Source organism: Pseudopipra pipra, chromosome 22, assembly GCF_036250125.1.
Source record: "Pseudopipra pipra isolate bDixPip1 chromosome 22, bDixPip1.hap1, whole genome shotgun sequence".
NCBI lineage: Eukaryota > Metazoa > Chordata > Aves > Passeriformes > Pipridae > Pseudopipra > Pseudopipra pipra.
In genome coordinates, this window is record NC_087570.1 from 6,848,713 (window position 1) to 6,872,663 (window position 23,951).

At 48.1% G+C, this 23,951-nt stretch overlaps 1 protein-coding gene across 18 annotated transcripts in view; it reads left to right on the plus strand.

The window, feature by feature from the left end:
• Positions 1–23,951, plus strand: part of EIF4G3 (eukaryotic translation initiation factor 4 gamma 3) — a 143,315-nt gene that overhangs the window by 66,591 nt on the left and 52,773 nt on the right. For 6 of the 18 annotated variants that reach the window (XM_064678748.1, XM_064678749.1, XM_064678750.1 and 3 more), the window contains 8 exons: positions 784–879; positions 2,185–2,298; positions 5,712–5,744; positions 13,100–13,120; positions 13,896–14,075; positions 15,049–15,163; positions 19,415–19,515; positions 22,145–22,267. In XM_064678748.1, the coding sequence (XP_064534818.1) occupies positions 784–879; positions 2,185–2,298; positions 5,712–5,744; positions 13,100–13,120; positions 13,896–14,075; positions 15,049–15,163; positions 19,415–19,515; positions 22,145–22,267 (783 nt within the window). The remainder of the gene's footprint in view (positions 1–783; positions 880–2,184; positions 2,299–5,711; positions 5,745–13,099; positions 13,121–13,895; positions 14,076–15,048; positions 15,164–19,414; positions 19,516–22,144; positions 22,268–23,951) is intronic. The other 12 variants (XM_064678757.1, XM_064678759.1, XM_064678765.1 and 9 more) reach the window with 7 other exon arrangements.

The following is a 23,951-nucleotide window of genomic DNA, read 5'->3' on the forward strand; positions in this document are numbered from 1 at the left end:
AATAACTGTTTAAAAAAATAATATAGTAAGTTCTAATGTTTTTGTTCAAAAAGAAAGAGGAAAAAGGCGCTCTGAAAAGTTATTTCTAAATGTCTCATTAGAATGCGTCATCAGCAGAACTCCACAGCCCCAGTTTATTGTTACTCTGGGCAAACAACACTGGGGAGACCATCTGGTGGCATAAATTGTTATAGCCCATGGAAATGGGTGGAACTAGGAAAAATTTGCAGAGCCCATGGTGTGCCTGTAGCCATGGCCTGCCTTCCATCTGGGATGATTTCGGGCCCTTCACTGCACTGGAGATGCTTTAATGGCTCCTGGTGAACCCACTCGAGGTTGTTTCTCGCTTTTGCCTGATTTTGGAGGATTTATTGGCCCTCTCTGCAGTTCATGCTTTCCCTGACAGCCAGCTCAGAGGAGGATTTTGGCAATCCTCTGTGTGTGGCCAGGGGTTTGGACACGCAGGGTTTAGTGTTGGGTTGATGTTTCCCTTTGCTTGTTTTTTGCTGCGGCGCTTGGGGAGCTCACTTAATAAATGGTAGTAGACTCTGACTGACATAGTAATGAGTAAGTAACTGGTACTTCCTTAGCAGTAGTAAGCTACTACTGTGAGAGATAGCATTGAAAACTTAGTTGGGTCCTTGTTGAAGGTTTTTCCATTTCGATCTTGTCGTCTCTATCTCCACATCAGTCACTCCGTGTGATAACATGTTCCATTCTTATCTTTGGGGATGAATCATTGAATACACTCATTTTATATTGATTTTTCTTGTTCCCTGGCAGGCTCCTTACCCCTCAGGACAGAATGCAGCTCCAACCACGTTGGTGTACCCTCAAGCCCCTCAAACAATGAACACCCAGCCTCAGACCCGCTCGCCGGTAAGGAGCCCACGGCAGCGTTTCCTCCTGTTCTTTCTTCCTCGTTGGTGTGTTTCTCTGTCTGTGTGTGTCTGTAGCACATGGCTGGTTCTCTGAAAAGCCCATTTTACTGACCTGGAAGCACATTCCGAATGGCAAACCTTGCCTGAGTTTTTCAGACACTGTCCTGGTAGAGTATTTTTCCTTCTAAAGTGGCTAAAGAAGCAATGGAGGGATTCTCATCTACTTCAAATAACATAATTTATTTTTAGCCTAGTTGCTTTCAGGTTCACTTCCTTGTAGAGTTCAGGTTCATTCCCAGAATCTTTCTCTTTTCTTCTTTTTTTTTTTTCTTTTTATTTTTTCTTTAGGGAAGTGTTTTGTGCAGGGATAGACCAGAGATCAAACACCAGCGGTTCTCTGCAGCAGCACTCAGTGTCCAGTGGCTCTGGGCATTGCTCCCAAATCAGTGCTACTGATCAGGTCTAACCCTGGAGGTTCTCACATGTGACCTAGAGCTTCTGTGTACTCAGATCTTTTTGTGCTGAGCCCCTTTTTCATCCAACTTTAGGTCTGATTGTCCTCCACAGTCTATTTTTTTGAGGTGTGTGTTTATTGTGATACCGCTCTGCTGTTGTAGGACTTTGGTTCCCCAAGCCAGGCTCTTTTTGGGGAATCTCTGCTCATAGTACAGCTCCACATAATGTTAGGAGACCCTCCTAGGGCAGCAGAGGCTTAGCCCAGCTTCTAGAGGCGTGGTGGCTTCCCATCACCACGTCCCGAGCCCCCGGCAGCGGAGGGAGCACAATCCCGTGTCCTGTGTCGTGACACCTTCGGGTCACTGCCCCCTGTTCCCTCCCCAGCATTCTTCTCTTCCTAGAGTAAGGCAAATGCTGCTGAAGCAAAGTGAAAGCCTCCAAGACAGAGTAGTTTGTCCACAAAACAGGTATAAATAGTTGTACACGGGGCAGGAACCCCTGGTGTGCAGGGTGTGCAGCCACACCAATGTGCTGGCCCCGCTCCTGGAGGTTCCCCTCCAGGACAGTCAGTCCAGGAGGGTTTGTTCTGAGGCCCATGAACCTCTGTGCTGATAAATGAGCCAATTAACACCAATTTTAGAGTTCTGTGGTGTGGACAGCTGGGAATTTGTCCTTAGTGCCCCATTCTGATCAGTAATGCAGGACACAGCTGGTAAAATCTCTTTCCTCAGTAAGTGTAATCACCTTTTTCCTTTAATTGTTGCAAAGCACAGCTAAATTGGTGTGGTTAGAACTGGAGCAAAAACCTGACTGAAGAGCTGCATCTCTAAACCAGTTTTTTTGACAGCCCAGCAGAACAGTGCCAATACATTGCACAGACAACTGGAAGAGGAGGAAGGTTTTGGAACAGAGTCCGGTTTACAGGTCCCTGGCTGGAAGAGGCTGGATAAAATACTGCATTGTAAGCAATATAACAAACTGTACTCCTTCTTGCAGGCAATTGTGCCCATGGCACCGTTTTTATTTCTTCCTTTCTTTCTTTATTTTTATTTTTTACCACATCTTTTTGTTGGCTACAGAAATGCACTGATTTTGCTTCTTTGCTGAGAGCACGAGCTGCCTCTGCCAGGTGAGGTGGTGACAAAGGTCCCAAGGTGACACAAGGGCCCAAACTGAGTTACAGCTGGGGGGGTCTTACCTGAGGTAGGACAGAGAGCAGGGCCCCTGGGGGTTTGTAACTCCACAGAGAGCACCTGGAGGAAATTCGGCCAGAAAACACCAAATTGTAGGGGTTTGGCCCCATTCCTGAGCAGATCTCGAGGAAGGATTTTTGTCTGCAGCCATCAGGCATTTTTTTCTATTTTTTTGAGCTCTCCTGTGTGCAGGTTTTGCCATCTGCTCTGCTGTGACCATCTCCACCTCATGACTAAAAGCTGCTCCCACCCATCACATCTCATTCCACCTCCCACCCCAAAGCAAATGCAAGACTGGCCCAGGCCTGAGCTACTCCTGCATTTTGTTCTAGGCTTGATTTATTTGTGGTTTTTTTTTTTTAATTTAATTATTATTATATTTTTATTTCTTTTTTAACCATCCTTTTTGGTGGTGAGGGCAGGGTGAGGAGGGGACGAGGAGGGTGGTTTTGCCGTCCCTGGGCTCCCACAGCACAGCCCCGTGTGGGGCAGGATTGATCCCAGCCCCACTTCCTGGAGGGACTGGAGCTCCCTCCAGCCCGTCCTGCATCTGAGGGCCGTTGGAACTGCAGAGCTCAGGCTTTGCTGCTCCTCCCAGGACAGCAGCCTTTGCAATCCAACTGGCTTCATGTTTGCTCCCCGCTCACATCGCTCCCAGTAGCGGGAATGGCAAAGTGCAGCTCCAGCTGGGGAAGGAAAAGGAAATCCAGGTCCTTCAGCACTGCTGAAAGTTATCCATGCTCTCCTGGCCATTCCAGCCCTGAGCACCAGGGGATGTAAACACAAACTGTCCAGTTCTAGGAGTTCTGCCCAAAACAAGACGTGCTGGAGAGGGTGTTGGAGCGATCCAGGAGGGGTGTGAGGTGTGGGCCTGCACCCCCAGGGAGAGAACATTCCCTGTGCCCACAGAGGACTGTAGGGAATGAGGGTGCAGGAAGGTTGGACCCAGGATTTATAAAGTTTTCCTGTCTACTGTCTTCATCAAACAGAGAAAAAACGACCCCAAGTGTGAATTTTAATCGGAGCCAGCAGTGACTACAGTTTGTTCTGTTGCTTACAGCTACTAATAGGAATAATTCCTATCAACCTGAATTATTTAAATAAAAAATCAAGAGCCAGTGGTGACCAGTGCAAAATAGATGAGGCATTTTTCACTAACTTGGAGCTTTTATTTAATTTCTTTATTTTTTTCTTATAACACATTACTTTCCACCACAGAGTATATTCCAGCTTCTTCATATATAAACTTCCAGCTCCTGCCTTAAGCACAGTGAGAACAAATCTTCTCTGTGGAACAGGGATGGGAGAGGTGCTTTGGCCCTGAAGCGAAGCAGCACAAGATTTTTGCACCCCATCATTCTCTTTTTGGGTAGTTTTTTTTCACTGGTGTGTAGCACAGAGTGTGTCACCCCATGGAAAGGCTCACCCCTTCCAGGGGTCCTGGAGTCCCTTGTCCCAAGACATTTGAGCTGGTCTGGGGGAGTTCTTCAGGGAAATAGGGACTTGAAGTGCTTTTACCTCCCGAGACTCATCCAGGTGCCTGTTTCTCATCCACAGAGCCACTGTCCTCTTCCCACCTGGAGCCTCAGGAGGATTCAGGGAGGCTCTGAGTCCTTCTCTTTTATTAAAATTAAAATTTAGCTTTTTAGTCTTACAAACTGATCAGGCTTTGCTTTTTTATTCTTTAATCTAAAGCTTAGTGAAAATTTTCCAGGGTGAAAAAACTATTTGGTGAACCAGTGCAGGTCATTCTTTATAAACCCTCGTGCCAGAAACGTGTGTGTGAATTCGCTCCTTTCTGAAGGGTTTTATGACTCCACCCAAGAGTCACTGTGAGGTGAAGGCAGAAGGAATATATAAACACCAGTATAGCAGTTCTTGGAAATCTTAGATCTAGGCAATTAAAGTGTTTATAAAGGAAAAAAATCAGCTGGGCCAGTGGATATTTATACTTTGCTTCATGTTTGATGGCATTAAAATAGATGGAAGGGCTGCATGTGAACCCTGGCCCACTTTTCCTTACAGAAAAACCCTCTTATTAAGAAAACCAATAATTAGTAGCCAGTTTTGATCACTGTTCCCAGGCAGAAATGAAACCACAGTGAGTCCCTGAATGAGCAGAGATGGGCTGTACCATGTGTCTTAAGTCACTGAGCCATCACAGTAGAGGCACGTGGTGGGGAAAATCCACTCTGGATCACTAGTTTTGATTGTTCCAGTAATTATTGGAGCTCTTATCAATAGGTTTTCCTGCTCTCATCATGCTCATTGCACTGAGAATTAAAGGTTTCAACACCTAACTCAGCTCTGGAAGAAGACACCTTGTCATCTTTATTTATATTTTCCATTTCTTGCATTCATTTTTATTTCTATTTTAACAATCAGTTCCTTATTGGGAAATGCTTTGAATGTTGACTGAGCATGTTCAACTGGGATTATTTTCCTCCGTGTTTAACCCAAGTGAGTGGGAAGTGACTCAGTAGCCTGAGCTCAGGGCTGGGAACCAGGACCTCCTGTTCTCCATCCAGGCTCCACTGCTGATGTCCTTCAGTGGGGACACCATGGGATAACCTGGTCCTTGTCTTTCAGAGGGGGTGACAAATCCCACTCGTTAAGGAGGGGGTTGTTGTGATCCTGATGGAGAAAAACAAGCTGGAAATGAAGGAAAAGGGGGTGTATGTGCAAGGAATCCTGCTCTTTGCCCTGCAGGGATGTCCCACAGCCCCTGGCTGGCAGGTCACTACCTGTGCCTGGCTCTTCCCTGCCCTCCAGCCATGAGTGTCCATCCTCAATCCCACAAATACCCGGAACAGCCGAGTCCAGCTGCTTTAACCATTTCCCTCCCCTTTAAGCAGTTTCCAAACCTCCACTGCTGCTTGTTTTAAGTTGTTTTTTTTGGTTTGGTGTTCTTTTCTCAGGCAGGGTAAGGAATGCCTGCATCCCTCCTCTAGAGTGCCTGTAGGATCCCAGGAGCTGCTCCCCCCAGCTCCCAGCAGTGCCCATGTCCATCTGACACCTCAGCCCCTGTCTGTCGCTGTCCTGCAGCAAAGCTTTGAGTGTGTCGTTGTTATTTTATTTTCTGTGGGTTTATTTTGCATAGACTGTGACATTTTGGTTCGTTGTGGTGTTTCTGACTCTTTGTGCCTTTCCTTTTGTGTTTGTTTCTCCCGCCTTTCCTCAGTTTGCAGCGGGGCCTCGACCTGCCCATCACCAGGTACAGTACCTGCCCCTTCGTTATCACCCTGCACTAATTGCCTGGGGGGTTTGGGGGTGGAGGTGACTCACCTACTAACTCAGAGTGGAGGAAACCACCCCTTAGTAGCTACTAGCACCTGCATAACCCTCTAACGAGCTGCCTGCAACGCTGAGTAACACAACTCACAAGTGGGGTCACTGCTCCCATGAACCACCCCCTTCTACAGGGAAGGAGAACCTGTAGGGATCCTTGCCAGCTATTGGGGAGATTTTTTTCCCCTTTTCACATCACTAGAAACTTTTTCTGGATATTCCCCAAACTGATCAGTGGATTAAGTTGCCTGAAGATGTCAACTGAGAAAGTCCTGCTTTTCCAACTGGGAGCAAAGCAAACGACTTCCCAGTTGCCACGTTTGCTGTGTGATGCACCTGGTTATCTGTTACCATTGCACTGCTTAATGTCGTTATTACTTGGCCCATGAAAGCCAGACATGTAGGAACTTTTAGTATTCCTGTTGCATGACTTGGACTTTGTAAAGAACCACTCCATTAATAAGAGTAAGGATTGGGAATAGCTCTGGCACCTGAAGCTCAGGGGTGGCAGAATTACCCTGTGGACCTCTCTGGTGTCAGGACAGACACACAGGTCCCTCTGTCCTAGTCAGGGTGTCTAAAATTATCTTTTCTATCAGCTCCCCTGCTCATCTTTGCCAAAACTCTTTCCCCTGGGAAGTGATGTTGCTGCTTCTTGTAGCTTTGGAGGGGACAGAGGTGGTACTGTTGGGTGGGAAAGAGGAACAGAAGTGTGACAAGAGCAGGAAAGCTCTCCCAGATTGGGTTGTTTCCATGACATTCTTGGCTTGGAAGGAGCAGGTTGTTTCCACCGAGTTAATAGGAAAAAAAAAATCCCGTTAACTCCAGTGGTGTCAGGGCAGGGGCTCGAGCCAAGGAAGGTTTGTTCCAGGAGGGTCATTTTGTTCTTACTTTGCTCCTGTTACTGAGCAGGCAAATGTAGGGATGAGCTCTGTGGGGATAGTTGTGTCTCAGGCGAGCAGGTAAGTGTTAGGTGGGCACTGACACCCGACAAACATCCTCATCCTTGTCCTTCCACCTCAGGGAGCAGCGTGGGGGCCGAGGGAGCCATCCAGAGCAGGGCAAAGAAGGGCTGAAAGAGTAAAATGGGACATTTGCACTTGTTTGCTCACAGGCAAAGCTCATGGGAGAGAGAAAGGAGTGATTTCTGTGCGTGGCTGGGATGGCTTGGCCAGGAGTGCTGGAGGAATGTTTGCAGGACAGCTGGGACACGAGGGGAATGCCGGGATTAGGGTCTTGTTTAGATACTTCTGTTCTTGATCTTAGCTTCAGGTCTGTGTTTACTGAAAATCATCACTGCTCTGAAACTCCTTGGTTCTTTCATAGGTCATTACTAAGGCACTGGATATATTCAGTGTGAGCCAGTTAATATTCCCCTAAAATGTCCTGAGCTCACTGAGAGCAGGTTTTGGCCCAGGAGTCTGGAGGCAGCACAGCCTTGGACAAAATACTTCAGCAGCTGGTGGCTTTACTGGTGGGACTCTGCCACCAGTCTGTCAGAATTTGATCTAAAACTTGCCTTTGAACCCCGTTCTGACTCTGCCTGCAGGTTAAAACTTGTAATTTCCGAGTGTTTTCCCAATTTTATCACAGATTTTTGACTCTGTTACATTTGAATCTGCTTATAATTATCTCCGAGAAGCTGTCACCACTGGAAACACATTCCAGGCTTTATTCCCAGTTGCATCTGTCATGTGCTGGATCAGGATAGGCACAGAGAAACCCAAGCTCTGGATGTTTATTTCTTTTAATCCAAAACTCTCCACCCCTGGTGTAGATTGGGGGTGGACAGAGGGATTTTGGTCACCACCAGTGCAGGAGGGTCATGGCTTCGTCCCAAACCCAACACTCAGAGGATGCTGAAGACCAATATTTAGCCACGTTTAAACTGTGTAACATAAGCAGAGGGGTCCAGACTGAAATTTGTAACCTAAAATGTGCTCAGTAAGTAAATTGGCTGTAGCAGGGTTAATATTTGTTGCAACAACTCAAAATGCCCTTTGAAGGCAGAGGCAGCACCATCGTTGCAATTCCTCATGTCCATCCCAGTGGGATTTTATTAACATGTGCCTCCTATTGATTCTGGGTCTCTTTCAGGCAAATAATGGATTGTTCTTTAATGTTATTGCCTGAAATTATTAGCTCTTAAAGTACTCAAATTAGCATGATTTAAGCACCTGAAGTTGAATGGCAGCTTTATAGGCAGGTTTTTTTCCAGATGGGAATTCCTGTCCTGTGTTGGATAGTTATAGTTGGTGGAGCCAGTTGATGCTGGAGAAAGCATGATCACATTCTGTACAAGAGAAAATATTAGAGATTTAGGGTGTTACAGTAAAAGTGGATGAAGTGAAATGAAATAGCAGCAGGAGTTGTGATTAAAAGTTGAACGTGTATCAGTAATCCTTGATTCCCAGATTACACACTGAGGATCTGCTGGAAAACTTCACTTTATAGGAGAAAAAAAACAGACCCTGCAAAGTGTTTTGGGCAGTATTTCTAATACACTGTCAGCTTGTGTTCTTCCTGGAATGGCCTCAGCTCCTCCCTGCCTGAGGTTGCTGCTCCATTTCCCACTTCGTGCATGGAGCTTTCCTGGTTTTAATTCCTAACTGAGGCTCTGCAGGCACTTTGTTGCTTCTGATCCTCAGGAAGTTGAAAATAGCAGTTTTCTTCTAATCTGAGCTCCAAAATGCAGGTTTTTGTTACATTTGACTCTGCTTATAAAACCTTACATTTAAGAAGCGACTTGGGGAGCATCTGGGTGACTTTAAAACTGGGTGCCAAGGTAATTAAAAACAGAAATCAGAAGTATAAACTCAAATGTCATCATTTGCTTTTTGACTTTTAACTGTATTTGAGCTGAGTTTGCTGCTCATGGCAGACTCATTTCACTTGGGGTTGCTGGTGGAGTTGGCTCCAGTTTTAGCTCAGGGTTACTTGAGTTCCTTTGGGTGGAACTTGTACAACAGAGAATGGGCTGGGCTGGGTGAAAAGGCTCTGGGATTTGGAGAGGTTGGGAATTCACTCCCTGAACTGACTCCACTGGCCATTTTGTAGCTTCTTGGAGTATTTTGAGTCAGAGGGTGATGGGAAGTGGCTGCCACAATCCCTTCCCCGTCTGCATCCAGCACGTGGAGGAGCTGCCAGTTGTAAATCCCCCAAAAAGGGCTTTTCCTCTCAGATTCATAATTTAATAAATAATAAAGCTGGGAGAGTCTGAGGGGGGCAGACAAGGCTTGCCTTGTGCCCAGAGGGCTGCACTGAGGTGCTAGTGGCCATTGGGGAATGTGGACCTGGGGATCTGTGCTGCAGCTCCTGCTGCTGGCACAGGTAACAAGTGATGGGACAAGAGGAAACGGCCTCAAGATGTGCCAGGGGAGGTTCAGATTGGATGTTATGGAAAATTTCTTTATGGAAAGGATGGTCAGGCATTGGAACAGGCTGCCCAAGGCAGTGGTGGAGTCACCACCCCTGGAGGGATTTAAAAGCCACGTGGATGTGGCACTTGGGCACATGTTCAGTCGTGAACATGGCAGTGCTGGGGGAATGGTTGGACTTTATGGTCTTGGAGGGCTTTTCCAACCCAAACAATTCCATGATTGTGTGATCTTGATGTCTCCAGGCTGCAGCTCCTCAGCTGAGCCCAGGGCCTGTGCTGAAGTTTGAAAGGTCAAATCCAGCATCCATCCACAGGCAGAGGGTTCCTGCTGCACTGCCTGTGCAGGCACGTCCTCCTGCCCCTCCCAGCCAGGCTCAGGTTATCCCACCAGCCCTCCTGGTGGCACCAGAAAGACTAAAACTGAGTAACAGGGGTATGAGAAGCTTAACTGAAGTGCAGAGCTTGATGACAACTTGTTGAACTCTCCTTTCTCTTCCTTTCTCCGTGACCTTCCGCGGGGCTCCGTGGACCCATCACAACATCCAGCCTTGGTCCAAACTAGGAAAAAAAATAGCTGGAAAAAAAATTCCCTGGGCTGAGCTTGGCGTAGGTTTGTTTTCAGTGCTCTTACCCCAAGTTTCTAGCTCAGTGCAGTTTTTGGGGTCTGGAGGGAGCACTCACAGGCACTGGAAATACAGAGTGAATGGCAAATCATTAAAAAGGCAGTGGTGGGTGATCCCAGGGACTGGGCTCTGTTTGATCATTGATTTTTCTACTTGACAACCTCTCATCTGGGTGCCTTCAGCAGCCTCTGGACACGTGGGAAGAAAATGAAGAAGGTGGTGATTAATAAACAGATATTGGGGTGTGTGTATTTAAGCAGTGACTGCAGGGAATGGCAGGGAATTGTGCAGGGGTGGGCAGGAGGTTAGAAAGGGATTTCCTTAAAATTAATGTTAATTCCTGTGGCACGAACAGCAGATGTGTGTCTGCAGCAGTACAAAGGTGGAAAACCTGGTCAGCACGAGGATGCTGTGCATGGAACAGGTGACATCCAGCATGGCACATAGTGCCAAGGAGAAGGGTTATTCCATAAGGTGGGAGCTCATTGGCTGAAACCACGTCAGCAGTGCAGCCTCCAGATACACCACTGAAGTTATTTCCAGTTAAGGAGTTTTGGGAAGCACTGCAGAAACCCTGTCTGGAGCCTGTGTGCAGTTCTGCTTTTGGATTTGTCAGAGCTTCCTTGAGCAGGGAGGTGAAGGATGTGCTGGGCTGATGAGAGCTCATTAAACGAGCAGGCTGGAGGAGCCAGTGAAGGCAGAGTCAGAGGGGTTTGCTTCTGCTCCTCTGTGAGGGATCAGGGCAGCAACCCTGGGGGAAGTTAAAGACAGCATTGCCCAGTAGTAATGACTCCAGGGTGATCCAAGAACTCCCTCCCTCTCTGACTTGGACAGGTAAGGGATGGGACATGACTCGAGGACACAACCCAGGTCTGCAGTGGTTGCTGAACAACCATAATTTGACCATCATTAGACGTAGCAGGGCTTTGTTTTTGAAGGCAGGAGTCAAGGAAGGGCTGGTGTAACACAGAGTTTCTCTCAGAAGCCTTGCTGTGGTTCACCCTGGTCCTGAGGGGGTCCTGTGTGTGCTCCACTCCAAATCCTGCACTTCCTAGAAGAAATAGAGTCTAGATCTGTCAGATTTTCATGTCCTGGTGTTCTCCTCTGCGGATCGTTAGCGTTACCTGGAGGTGTCTGTGCAGGGCACTTTGACCGTGCAAGGTGGATTTTTTGGCAGATCAAGTCAGAATAGCAAAACATTTCTAAGCATGAATATTGCTGGCTGAGCTCTGGAGGGACAGGGACGAGGATGGAGCATAAACCAGTTTGCCAGCCAGGTGATAGTGGTTTAGAACAGTCAACCCCCCCCCACGGCTCAGGTGCTCAGTGCTCCAGTACCCCATTTCCTTGAGAATCCTGGTTTTATACTGGAAGTGGAGTAGCTACAAGTCATTAAACTTTGTCAGACAGGTCTCAGCTTTGGTGCTTCCAAAAGCTTCTAATGGTCTTGTTTGGAATAACAGATCTGCTGTTCCTCTTGCTGGTCTGCCAGGAATGGAATTCTCCTTTTTTCTCTGGAGCCGAGCTGGCTCTGTGCTGGTCTGGGCTGTGTAGGGGGCTCCTGAGAGGGTTTTTAACACAGTTTCCTTGTCAGAGATCCTCCTGCTGCTGTGGAACAGCCCAGCACTGCCCTGGGGGTGTTCAGTGCTCGTGGGAGAGCAGGGCTGTGCCTCACACCCCCATTTCAGAGCACAGGTCCCATCCCTTCTGCTCCAGTGGGGAACAGACCCAGCTCATGTCCCGTGAGATGAAGCTTCCAGTGTGTCCCCCCAGCAGGACTCCCCTCGTGAGCCTTTAGGGACCAGTTGCCAGTGATGGAAACGAGCAGCTTTCCATCCCCAGGGCGTTCCTGGTGCTGGGAGTTTTCCCTCAGGTTTCCGTTCGGTGGGAGCAGGTTCCGTAGGCACAGCAGGAACTTGAGGAGCAGGTTTAGGCTCCTGTCTGGCTGGCACTGGTGGAGTCTCCCCATGGCTTTTCTTGTGCTGCCCTGTGGATGGAGCTGCTGTTGACATGTCTTGCTTCAGCCTCCAGCCCATTTTCACTCTGCAGAAACACAGCCCTGTGGGGGCTGTGGAATTTCCCACCACCTTGGTGAGACTTCTGCTGCCAACAGGTTGTGAATAATCATCAGTCAGCGATTTGCAGTGGAATGAGAAAGACTTTTGCACATTTTTTGTGGTTTTGGATATTAAAAAATTGCAGCCTCTGGTGATTCTCACCATAAATTCAGCACCTGCCCCTGGTTCCTGTGGCACTTGGGTAGTTTCCCCCCATCTCACCCCAGCGTGGCTGGAGCAGGACCGTGGCAGGGTGATGCTCTTCTGGTTTTCTTTCTGCACCTTCATTCCAAACTTCTCTCCCCAAACAGTTGCCTTCTCCTGGTTCAGGTCACAGTGTGCTTGGGACAGTTCTCCATCCTGATTAACAGGGCTGGACATAAAATCATTGAGCTCCTCTTAACAGTGTCTGGATTTCTGAGATGGAGTCATCCATGGCTTTCCTGGAGAAATCATTTGCTGTGGGGAACAGCTCAACTGTTATAAAGTCTTCAGCAGCACCAGAATGACCACTTTAAGCTCATTGCCATGGCAAAGATAGAGGCATCACAGCTTCCTTCCATGCTCCCTCATCCTTCCCAAACCCAAGGTGGATAATCCCAGCTCATTCCCTCATTCCTCAGTGGTCACCCCTCTCTTCTCTTCTCACCCCTCCTCACACAGTTGCTCCCAGACTGTTCCCATCACTGCACAGCAGCCAGCAGGGTTTGGTGTGACGTGTGCTGGCCTAATTATTATCGTTATTTTTTTTCTAAGCAGTTAAAATATGTGGCATTTCTTACCCTTCCAATCTTGGTGCAGAAATGGAGAGAAATCCACACTTGGAGCCAGGATTTCTGCTTTATCTGCTCCCTCTGTATCACTGGAAGAGACCAGACAGGAGAAATATTTGATGTTTTAGGAACAGAGTAAACACAAAGTCTTTCTGTAGTGTCAGGTCTCCTGCAGTCAGTCATGGTTTGCTTGGTTTTTTCCTTTTGTTTTTTAAACTTTTCCGGACAAGTTTTGTGTGGAGGTGTAAAAGTTTCTGACCTTGTGGGATCCTGAGAGTCCTCGGTACCACTTTTCCTGGCAGTTGGTGCGAGGGGTGAGAGCAGGGCAGGAGGTGACTGGAATTGTGTGCATTAGGGTGCATGTTGATCCTGTTCCTTCCTGTTGATCTGTAAGCTGTTCCATTGGCTTTCTTTCTGTTTCCTGCTGCTTTCTTGCTTCGTTATTGAAGGGAGGATTCAGACCTATACAGGTAACTCCAACTCCTGGTTCTGCATGGCATAAGTGTCTCACCTGTACCATTCCTCCGTCAGTGAATGCATTTCTTACCTCCTGACTGCCGAGATTCCAAAGCCTCTCCAGAGCCAGGTGTTCCAGCCCCGCCAATGCTCCGTCCCGGGGTTCCGGTGCCTCTCCCGCGCGAGGGCCGAGGCCGGAGCGTGTGCCAGGGGCTCGCTTGGTTCCCTGGACCTGGTCCATCCACCTGGGGCATCACTTCATCCCAACGTGGTAGAAGAGTTTGGTGCCACCCTGGGACGAGTTGCCACCCTTTGGAAAACAGGGCAGGACGAGTCGCCTGGATCAATGAGTGTAAAGGAAAGGCATGAGGTGCCTCTGTCCACTGTGAAATTCCAGCCTTTTAGCTCTCCTGGAGGTACATTGGAATAGTTACCTTGATCTTTTATTTCCCTGGAGTATTTACAAAGGTGGGTTTTTTAGCAGCCAACCCACCTTTTAAAAACAAAGGAGACAAACTCCTTTTTCCAACATTCGCTCTGAAAGTTGAGCTGTAAAATTTGATAGCTACAAAGTAATAATTATTAGTTTGTAACATTTCTTGCCTTTTTTTACCTTGTAAAATAGAAAACCCTGCTGTTCACAGATAAACCCAGACTGTCCTGCAGCTTTCTGAAGGCATGGCAACCCTTGGAAACTAGTCTTATAATTATAATATTGTATTTCTAATCCTTTCCCAGAAAGTCTGACCGGTTCTTTGTTTTCTCTCCTCTCTCCCTTCCCTATCCTAGTTTTTTCAGAGGCCTCAGATCCAGCCTCCAAGAGCCACCATCCAGAACAGCAGCCCCTCCATCCGTCCCGGAGCACAGACCCCGACTGCCGTGTACCAAACCAACCAGCACATCATGATGGTGAACCACCTGCCAATGCCCTACCCGATGCCTCAGGGCCCCCAGTACTGTATCCCACAGGTAAATCCATCAGCCAGGCACCTGAGGAGCTGCAGAGCCACCTCTGCTCCATCTGGGCTGGCTGAGGACATGCCAGGAGTTGGTGGGATGTGTCTGTGGAACCAAGCTGGTAGTCCTGTATTTGGCCTCATGTGCCAAGGGGGGGTCTAGATTAGATATTAGGAAAAATTCCTTCATGGAAAGGGTGGGCAGGCACTGGAACAGGCTGTCCTGGGCAGTGGAGTCACTGTCCCTGGAGGTGTTCAAGAAACATGTGGATGTGGCACTTGAGGACATGGTTTAGTGGTGGCCCTGGCAGTACTGGGGGAATGTTGGACTTGGTGGTTTAGAGGCCTTTTCCAGCCTTAGTGGTTCCATGGTTCTGTGATTCTGTGGTTCAGCCTCTGTCCTTTCTCTGGATGAAGTATTTGTTCTGTGCATGGAAACTGTAGGAGTCAAAAACAATGGGAAACCAAGCTCTTGGAAAATATTTGTGCTTTAAATGTATCTAATTTGACTTAATAGATCTACAGTCACTCTAAAACCTTGGGCCTCATTAAACAGTGTTAGTGAAATCAGGGAGGTGACTCTGTTCTGCCTCAGCTCTCGAGTCCTCCCTGCCTTGTCTTTGCCTTAGCTCTGATTACTTTTCTGATGGTAGCATTTGGGGAGGTTTACATTGGATATTGGGGAAAATTCCTTCATGGAAAGGGTGGTCAGGCATTGGAATGGGCTGCCCAGGGCAGTGGTGGAGTCACCAACCCTGGAAGTGTTCAGAAGGTGTGTGGATGTGGCACCTGGGGACATGTTCAGGGGTGAATGTGGTGGGGAGGGAATGGTTGGACTCGATGATCGTGGAGGGCTTTTCCAGCCTTAATGATTGCATTTCTCTGTAATTACCTGGTTTGACAATCAGATCCCTGGTGGTTTGGGGGGCTCCATTACAGGTTCTGTGTGGTCCTGTGTGAACTGATGGTGGTTTTTGTCCCCCCAGTATCGTCACAGTGGCCCCCCGTACGTCGGGCCCCCCCAGCAATACCCTGTGCAGCCGCCGGGACCGGGACCCTTTTATCCAGGCCCAGGTCCTGGAGAATTCCCCAATGCCTATGGTAAGTTCTGCTTGGAGACTTCTTACAGAATCTTCCCTGGGTGTGTTTTTCTGTTGTCAAGCTGCAGATTTATAATAACAAGCTGGATTAGCATTTGTTTGAACTTCAAATAGATGCTAAATTTGGTGGTGTCACAGCCCTGATTATTCACTCCTGAAAAATCCCCACTCCCAGAGCATTGTTTGTGTGAGTGCCTCAGAAAAGGCTGCCCAGGATCACATGGGACCAGGAATGGTGGCTGTTTCTTAGTCCCTGCTCAATCATTGTTATTTATTAAGGTATTGTGGGTACATCTGGCAGCCCTGGTTTCCACTGAGCCGTGCCCTGGGTCTGCTCCCAGGAATACAGCAACTGACTTTCTTATCCCTGTGTTCCTTGTTCGGTGTTTAGTGAGGGATGAGAGCAAGCCATGGGGTTTGTTCCCTGGTTTTATGCTGCAAAGATGAATTTAGTGCAGTGGAAGAGTCTGTAACTCCTGCACAGGCTGAAATTTGGCCCTTTCGGGGGCGACTCCTGGTGTTGCCTTTTCCAGAGCAAAAAGGTTGGGAGATTGTCATAGATATGATCATCATATGTACAAGTGTTCAGGGTGTTTGACTGGATTGAAGCTGTGTCAGGGAGGGTCAGGTTGGATCTCAGGAAAAGGTTCTTCCCCCAGAGGGTGGTTGGCACTGACCAGGCTCCCCAGGGCAGTGGGCACAGCCCCAAGGCTGCCAGAGCTCCAGGAGGGTTTGGATGATCCTCTGGGACACAGGGGAGGATTGTTGGGGTGTCTGTGCAGGGCCAGGAGTTGGACTAGATGATCCTTGGGGGTGCCTTCCAGCTCAGGATATTCCATGATTCTGTGACTGTCCCAGGTCCTGAGGTTCAAAGCTTCAATTAAACATTCCAGGGCTGCATGTCCAGGGCTGGGGATCCTTTCTGTCCATGTCTCCTGGTCCTTGAGTCCTCCAGGGCCTCCCAGCTCCTCTCCCCTGGGTCCCAGTTTGCAAACCCAGTGGGTGACTGTCCTTCCCCACCTCTTCTCTTGGCAATCACCTCTTACAGAAAAGCAGTGAGGTCTTTTCTTACCAATTCCCAGCGTGTTGCTGTGTACAGTCCCTGTCCTCCTGACATCACAGCCCCCTGGGAGGCTTTCCATGGGATCTGGGTTTGGATGGGTCAGTCAGACCAGCTCCTGCAAGCTGTGTTTGAGATGCAGAATTTGGAATCTTGCACTCATGTCCATCAGTTCTTCCCTTGCTCATTTATGGCACATCTGAAAGGCCCCCAGGATGGTTGCATTCATCACCCCTTCGTGTGGGTTGATTTTTGAAGGGTTTTCACCTCTCAATATCAATTTTGAGGCATTTTGTTCTCTCATTGCTACCTGCCCATCACACTCTGTGACCTGTTGGGGGCAGAGGTACTGTCAGCTTCCCATGGGCTGTAGTGTTGGAATTCCAGAGCCTTGGGATGACTCATTCCCTTCCAGGCTGAACAGTGACAGCCCTGCACCCTTGGCAGAGCTGCAGGTTTGCTCTTCACACACACAGATGCCTTTGGAAGGGGAGCAAAGCCCCACTTGCTTCCCTGTGTATCATTTGGAAATCTTTTTTAGTATTTTCCTTCTTTCTGTTCTTTATTTGGTGTGTGTGGAGCTCATGGGACTATGCTGAGAGGTTGCCCTGAACCCTTCAAACGTGGTTCTGCAATTTCAGAGTAGAAGGAGGGAGGGTAATTACGAGGCAGCTGCTTCCTGGTTGTTTATCCTAGAAAAAAACCAGAAGGAACATTGCAATGGTTCTTCAAACCTGATCCCTTAAATGAGGAAATTGCCCAGTATTCCTCATTTTTTCTGCTGTTACAGCTCTGCTTTCCTACTTCCTGCTTAGACTTGCTTAGTCTTCACTCTTGTAATTAGGAAAAGGTTCCTTTCTGGCTGCTTTCCTCTCCTGGAAGCGCCTGTTTTCTTGCACAGAAACTTGGAATCTTTCAGTCCCAGCTTGTTTTTAGGTTGCTGTGTCTGTGGAGCATCAGTGGGTGAAGCTGGAGCTCTCCATCCTGCAGAGTTTTCCAGGCAGGGAAGGTTTAGCTGAGGAAGGGGATGATGCAGCTTTGCCTGTGCTCATCCATCTTTCCCTCCTGTTCCTTCCTTGCTATTTGGAGGGACTGGGAATGCTCAGTCTCTCAGCAGGTGCTGCCAGGCTTGGGGAACAACTAAATCTACAATCCAGGCGTGGATAAAGCTGCTGGCAGTGCCTTTTCCCATAAACCACAGGATTTGTAGCCAGTGTGGCTGCTGGATATCAAAATCATGGCAGGACCCGAAGAAGGTGATGAAAGCAAAACTTGTGAGGATGGACAGTGCATTTTTATAGCTCAGTTTTGCAATTTATCATTCTCTGATATCAGGGAGTTTCCTACAGCGTTGGGAAAGACCTTGAAATGATCAGTGGGAAGGAGGGAAAATAAAACTTCGGTGCTGTAGAACTGGAAGTGATGAAAAGGCAGGAGAGCAGAGAGTGTGGCACTGACACAGGCACTTGACTTGTTGCAGTAGAAGCTGTTTCCTCCCAGAAGTTCACTCTTGCTTTGCAGGATTTGGGTTTTTTAAGTATTTTTCATAAAGGAAGAGTCCTTCCCTGAGGAGCTGCCTCTCTGTCAGGGATCACATTACAGCTGTTAATTACAGGGGGTCTGTAGAAATGAAGGTAATTCCCACATTCCAGGGCTCCCAGGCTGCCTCCTGTCCCCTCACCTGACCCCCTCTGCTTGGACACTGGGCAGCTCCACCAGAGTGTTACTGGGAAGAGTTTGAGGTTCATCACTGTTTTTAAGGAGAGATAGAGGAGAGTTCATAGAATCCCAGAATGGTTTGGGTTGGGAGGGACCTTAAAGCTCATCCCATTCCACCCCCTGCCACAGACATCTTCTGTAGCCCAGGCTGCTCCAAGCCCCATCCATCCTGGCCTTGGACACTCCCAGGGCTGGGGCAGCCACAGCTTCTCTGGGCAGCAGTTCTCAATTCCCAGGCTGGAGAGGTGCTGGTGGACACTTCTGTACCCTGAGGCCTGATCTGAGCTCCTGCTGCCCGACCCTGACACTCAAAATGAGGTGTCTTTTGAGTCACTGAGCCCAGCCCAGACTGAACACTTGGAGCACCTTGTACCACCCAGGGCTCTGTGCTGGCAGGACAACGCTCCCCCTGGGAGGCTGCAGGCAGGGAGCCTGCCCAGAGCTGGTGCTTTCAGCTCTCAGCTGGGGGAATCCATCCTCTGAAGTCTCAAATCAGACTGGACAGGGCTGAGCTCTTTCTTGGGTTTCACCCTTTGCCTGAGATCGCAGTGACCCCTGGTTGGGTTACAGGCACAATCCAGGTTTCATTCCCATTTAAAGGTTAGTTCAGCTGAAGAATGATCAGATATGAATAAATCAGATTGCTCCAGGGGCAAGTGCAAGCAGTCAGTCCATCCAGTATCCACGCCTAGAAGGGAAAAAAACCCAGCAGCACCTCACACATTCCCCTGACACCGTGGGCAGAAGGCAGCTCTGCTCTGCCACCCTGATGTCTGGCACGTTTTTGAAGCACTCAGTTATTGAGCCAACATCATTCCATAAAGGAAACCACAATGAACCATATTGGCTGTTCCAGTGTGAGCAGCACCACAGTGAAATTCTGCACTAATCACCATGGTCGTGCTTCTCGTGAGCTGCAGCATGAGAAGAACATTGTTTGTAATTATATTTTCTGATTATGCTTCGAAACAGGCTGCAGTTGACCTTGCAAATTGTTTGTGTTGGTCTGACTGAATTCCTCTACGAAGGCAAAAAAAAATGATAAAGCAGCAACAAACTCACCTGTTTGTCAGTCAGGGGAGTCCAAGGATGGTCTTTTAGTGCCTTGGTGGTGTCCACAGGCCCTCGGGAATGGATGCACATGGCCACCTTTTTGCCATGGAAATTAAAAATTCTATAGTGAAATAATTAAATAAATAAATTTAATTAATTAATTGGTTGAGGTTTAATAATTAAATAATTTTTAATAATTAAATAATTTTAATAATTAAATAAAAATTAATCTCTTGCCTTGATGAAGGAGCAGCTTCTGTTGAGTGAAGTGAGGAAGAGCAAACCCAGGTCGTTGTTAGAAGTTCTGGGGTTTGGAGGAAGGGAGGAGCCCATGGCCAGTTTTACCTCTCGTGCTTGGTTTTAGTTCCTTAACAACCAAACTGAGCTTCTCCCTCCTGTTCCATCCTTGTTTGTCCCCAGGAACACCGTTCTACCCCAGCCAGCCCGTGTACCAGTCCGCGCCCATCATTGTGCCTACGCAGCAGCAGCAGCCACCACCCGCCAAGAGGGAGAAGAAAACGGTGAGTGATGGCCCTGATGGACACATTCCTTGGGGGATTGGAAGGTGGAAGCAAATTAATACCCTTCTTAAGCTTAAAACTGAGCTTTATCTTAGCTGGAGGCCCTGGCACAGGTTGCCTGGAGAAGCTGTGGCTGCCCCATCCCTGCAAGTGTCCAAGGCTTGGGGCAGCCTGGGGTAGTAGAAGGTGTCCCTGCCCATGGAACAAGGTGAGCTTTAAGGTCTCTTCCAGCCCAAGCCATTCCAGGATACTACGATTCCCAGAGAGGTTACACCTTACCTGTCACAGCCAAGTGTCATCAGACATTGCACAGTGCTGAACTTGGGCCTTATTTTCCATTTTTCCACGGGGACCCTCTGCTCTGAGTTTGGGACATCTCAGCCAGTCAGAAAGGAAAAGATTTTTGCTGGTTTTGAAATAAACATCAGTGAAAGCAGCAGCATCTCCCTCAAAGCTTGGGATCCTCTCCTGCCTGTGCTGCTGCTGAGGGTATTCCCAAAGAGTCAGGTGGGAATGAGCAAACTCAGCTCAGCTTGGGAGAATGTTGGGAATTGGTTCAAAATGACAGAAAAAAACATTATTGAATATTATGCCTTGGAAAAGGTAGAAAACCAGTGAGTTGTGGATGTATTTGCAGGCTCGGAAGAACCTGAGCACATTATGGAAGGGGTTTGGAGAGCACATTCCCACTCTTTCTAATTCACTGGTGGGAATTGGAGAGAGACAGATTAATGGAATTTAAACCCATCTGCAGGTGGATGGTGGGGAACAGTAAAGGTACATAGGGAGAATGTAAGGTTTAAACAGAAGATGAGGGTGGACTTGAACTGGTGAATGAATAATTTGTGAAGATTGAAAGGGAAATTACACCAGTCTGTGTGAGAGTGGTTTGGAAATGTTAAAAGAACTCTTTCCTGGAGGGGGGGAGGAAATATAAAAAGGGACATGGGCATGTCTCAAAATGCAGAATATTTGTATCTTTGGAGTTTTGAAGGTGATCTGAGGTGATTTGGGAGACTGGGAGAGCTGAGCTGGGCTCCCAGGAAAGGCCTTTTTTGGGGCTGCCCTCAGCACAGGGGCTGCAGCTCTTTAGTCACCTCTTCAGTCCCCAGGAGTCTCTTTTCAGCATCCCAAACACGACATGCCCAGATCCCTGATGTATTTAAATGCAGAGCTGATCAGACACGCTCAGCTGGGATTAAGGCAGTTCCGTGCCAGCAAAGCTGAGTTCTTTGAGGCAGAAAAGGGATTTTAAATGCCCGAGATGCTTCTCTCTGAATGCACTATTTCAGTTTGCTAATTGGTGTTGCAACTGAAGAAATGAGGGAAATTAAAGAAAAATTAAATGTATTGGTGTACCCACCCCCACATCCACCATTAGGTGAGTATTTAAGTAACTTCCAGGCAGGGAAAGCTTGTTTTAGTGGCATTGACTCCATACTGGGGGAGGAGAGGGCAGGAATTTATGCCAGCTCTCAAGTCCTTGTTGCTGTGGTTAATTAAATGTTTTAGCAGGAAAACCTCATCAAAAATAAGAGAAGCCCAACATCCTGAGTGCCATGTGTGCATTTGTGTCTTCCTAACCCAGAGTGGAGCAGCCACCCCACAGTACTGAATGTGATGAACCACAAAACCCTTCTGCAGTTTGGTTTTATATCACGGAATCCCAGAAGGGTTTGGGCTGAAAGGGACCTTGAAACCCATCCAGTTCCAACCCCTGCCATGGGGGGATTATGAGGAGCATGGTGGTTTCCAGAGGGAAGGGTTCTGGTGTCTCTTGGTTTGCTTGGAGTTGTTTGCTTGGATTTCTGCATGGAATTACTGAGAGTTCAGCCAAGAGCTGTGGAGAAGGTGGGTGGACACAGCAGCTCTGGCTTCAGGTTTATCAGACTCTCCAATTCTTATGGAAGGTGGAAAGCTCTGTTTCACATTATCCCAGACAGTTTGGCTCTTCCCCGTGTCCAGGGATGTGGATTGGCTCAAGTGTCATTGAGGGTTCAGTGAGTGTGTTCTGGAGTGGTTTATTTTGGAAAATATCTTTTCTTCCCATTTTGGGGCTGTGAAGAGACTCACAAAAACCCACTTGTTTCCTAAATGCTGCTGAGTTTTACAGGACTTTAGTTTGTTCTTGCAGTTTCCCTTTCCTCCTCTCAGTGTTTTTGTTTGATTCCCTCTGTTTTGGTGCAATGATTGATTTGTTTTCCCCCTTTCCCAGCAGCTGGGTTGGCAAAATCACAGAGTTTCACATTAGGGTAAAACACAGCCTTTTTTTTATTCTTGCCCTTTTCACTGCCTGGCAAGTTCAGCTCAGTACCTGAACTGTCCCCCAAATCCTCTAAGTTGGAGGAAACTCCCGTCCCAGCAGAGACCAGACTTGAATTACAAGGGGCACGTGTTTTAGCCCGACCTGCTGGGGTTGATGATTAAATTAGGTTTTGATTAAATGAGGTTTGGAGATGAAGGATGACCCACCATGCATTTCAAGTTATGGGAACAAACCCCATCCCAGTGCTCCTGCTGAGCCCCAGCTCAGCCCAGCGCCGGGGGCTCGGGGTGTGCTGGGAGCGTGTCCTGCCCACGCTGCTCTCCAAGGGTCTTGTTTGAATCATTTCTGTGTTCAATCCCGCAGATCCGAATCCGGGATCCAAACCAGGGAGGCAAAGACATAACAGAAGAAATCATGTCTGGAGGGGGCAGCAGGAACCCCACCCCCCCCATCGTCAGACCCACCTCCACCCCGACTCCGCCTCAGGTAGCGAAGGTTCCTCCTCCCGGGGCCTCTGCTCTGCTTTGCTGTGTCAATCCCAATTCCTTGAGCTTCCAGCACCTGCATTCTCCTAAACTATCCATGTTCTTCAAGGATTGTCGTTTTTTCCCAAATTTGGTCGTTTTTACCACCCGCAGCTCGTCGGTGTGGAGCTGCAGTGCTGCTGCAATCCCCCCCCCTTTGGGTCAGCAGCAGATTTCAGAGCTTGCGAAGAGTTTCAGTGTTAAAGGAGGAGCCAGAATATCTGTGAGAAATGAGATGTTTTTCTATTAGTCCTGGGCACCTGGGGAAAGTCCATGTCACACATGTGATTGATTATACACCCTCAGTGGCATCTCTGTCCAAACTAAAGACTTTCTGCCTTAGTGGTGCTGGTTTAGAGTCACCAGAAGGAGCAGGACTGGGGAATTTTCTCAAAGAGCTGTGATAAATCTGTCACGTTTGGCCTCTCTGTGTTCAAACTTAAAAACTCATTTTTCTGATATGGGAAAAATCATAAATATCCCAAGCTGACGTTCTCCATAGCTCCTAAATCCCTTCTTGTCACACACCTTTGAGTCTGACCCCTTCAAGTCTCTGCCTGGGGGCCTGAGCAGAAGCCATGAAGGTTCTCCAGGTGATGGGGGGGCTGTGGGTCAGAGCCTGGCTGGAGCTGGGGGGTGATTTCTTCTTCTTCCATGTTCTTCCCTGTTGGATGTCACCAGGTTTTGCCAGCTTTTTAGGTGAAACAGCCTATTTTGAGCTGAAACCTTCCTTTCCCCTCCACGTGTGAGTGGTTTCCTGCTGACTGTGCTGAGGCAGAAGCACGACCTTGCCTGGAGGTTGTGCTGGAGTGGGAGCTTGAGATTCCAGGAAGGTGTAACTGGGACCACTGAGGTGCAGCAAGAGCCTGGCCTGCAGATCTCCCCTCATGAGGCCAGTGGGATAGTTATGGATTTCAGTCATTCCCAGGCTCAGTCAAATCCTTTTGTCACCTGAAGGCACCAACTTGTGCTTTGTCACCTGCTTTCTCCTCCCCCATCGTGGGCAGCACCCGTTAAACTTCCTTCCATAAGAGGAGACACTGTAGGTGTCAAACATTGGAATCCCAGGAAGATCTTCTTCCCATTCCTTCCTGCTAAATGACTTTCCCCATTGGAAGTGGGCAGAGCTGGAGCCAGCCAGGCTTCCCATGGTGTTCCTGCCCCGTGCAGCGAATCCAGGCACTTCTCACATTCTGAAATCTATTTTAAGACACTACAATTAAGTCAACCAGAAGGAAATAAATGTGTTTCAAGAGGAGGTTAACAAGCCTGAATTTTGATGGGCTGTAATTTGTATGCAGAGCACAGCAGTGATGTCCAATCACCTCCTCCAAGGTATGCAAATACTCCTTTGTTTAACATCCAGCCTTCCTTCTGATGAGGTGCTTGGAACCACTCTTGGTAATCACAGAAGAGCTCTGAAATTGGGCTCCCTAGAAAAAGTTCATTAGTGTAACATAACTGAAAATTTAAGCCCACTTAAGCCAGGAAAATTCCAAGTTATTGTCCCAACAGCTTCTCTAAATCAAGTCTTGGGAGCACGTTTAATATCTTGGATGAAATTAAATAGAGCCTTAATAACTGTGCTCAGGGGCTGAATTGCAGCAGTGTGGGTGTTCCTGTTTTGAACAGGAACTCAGCCATAA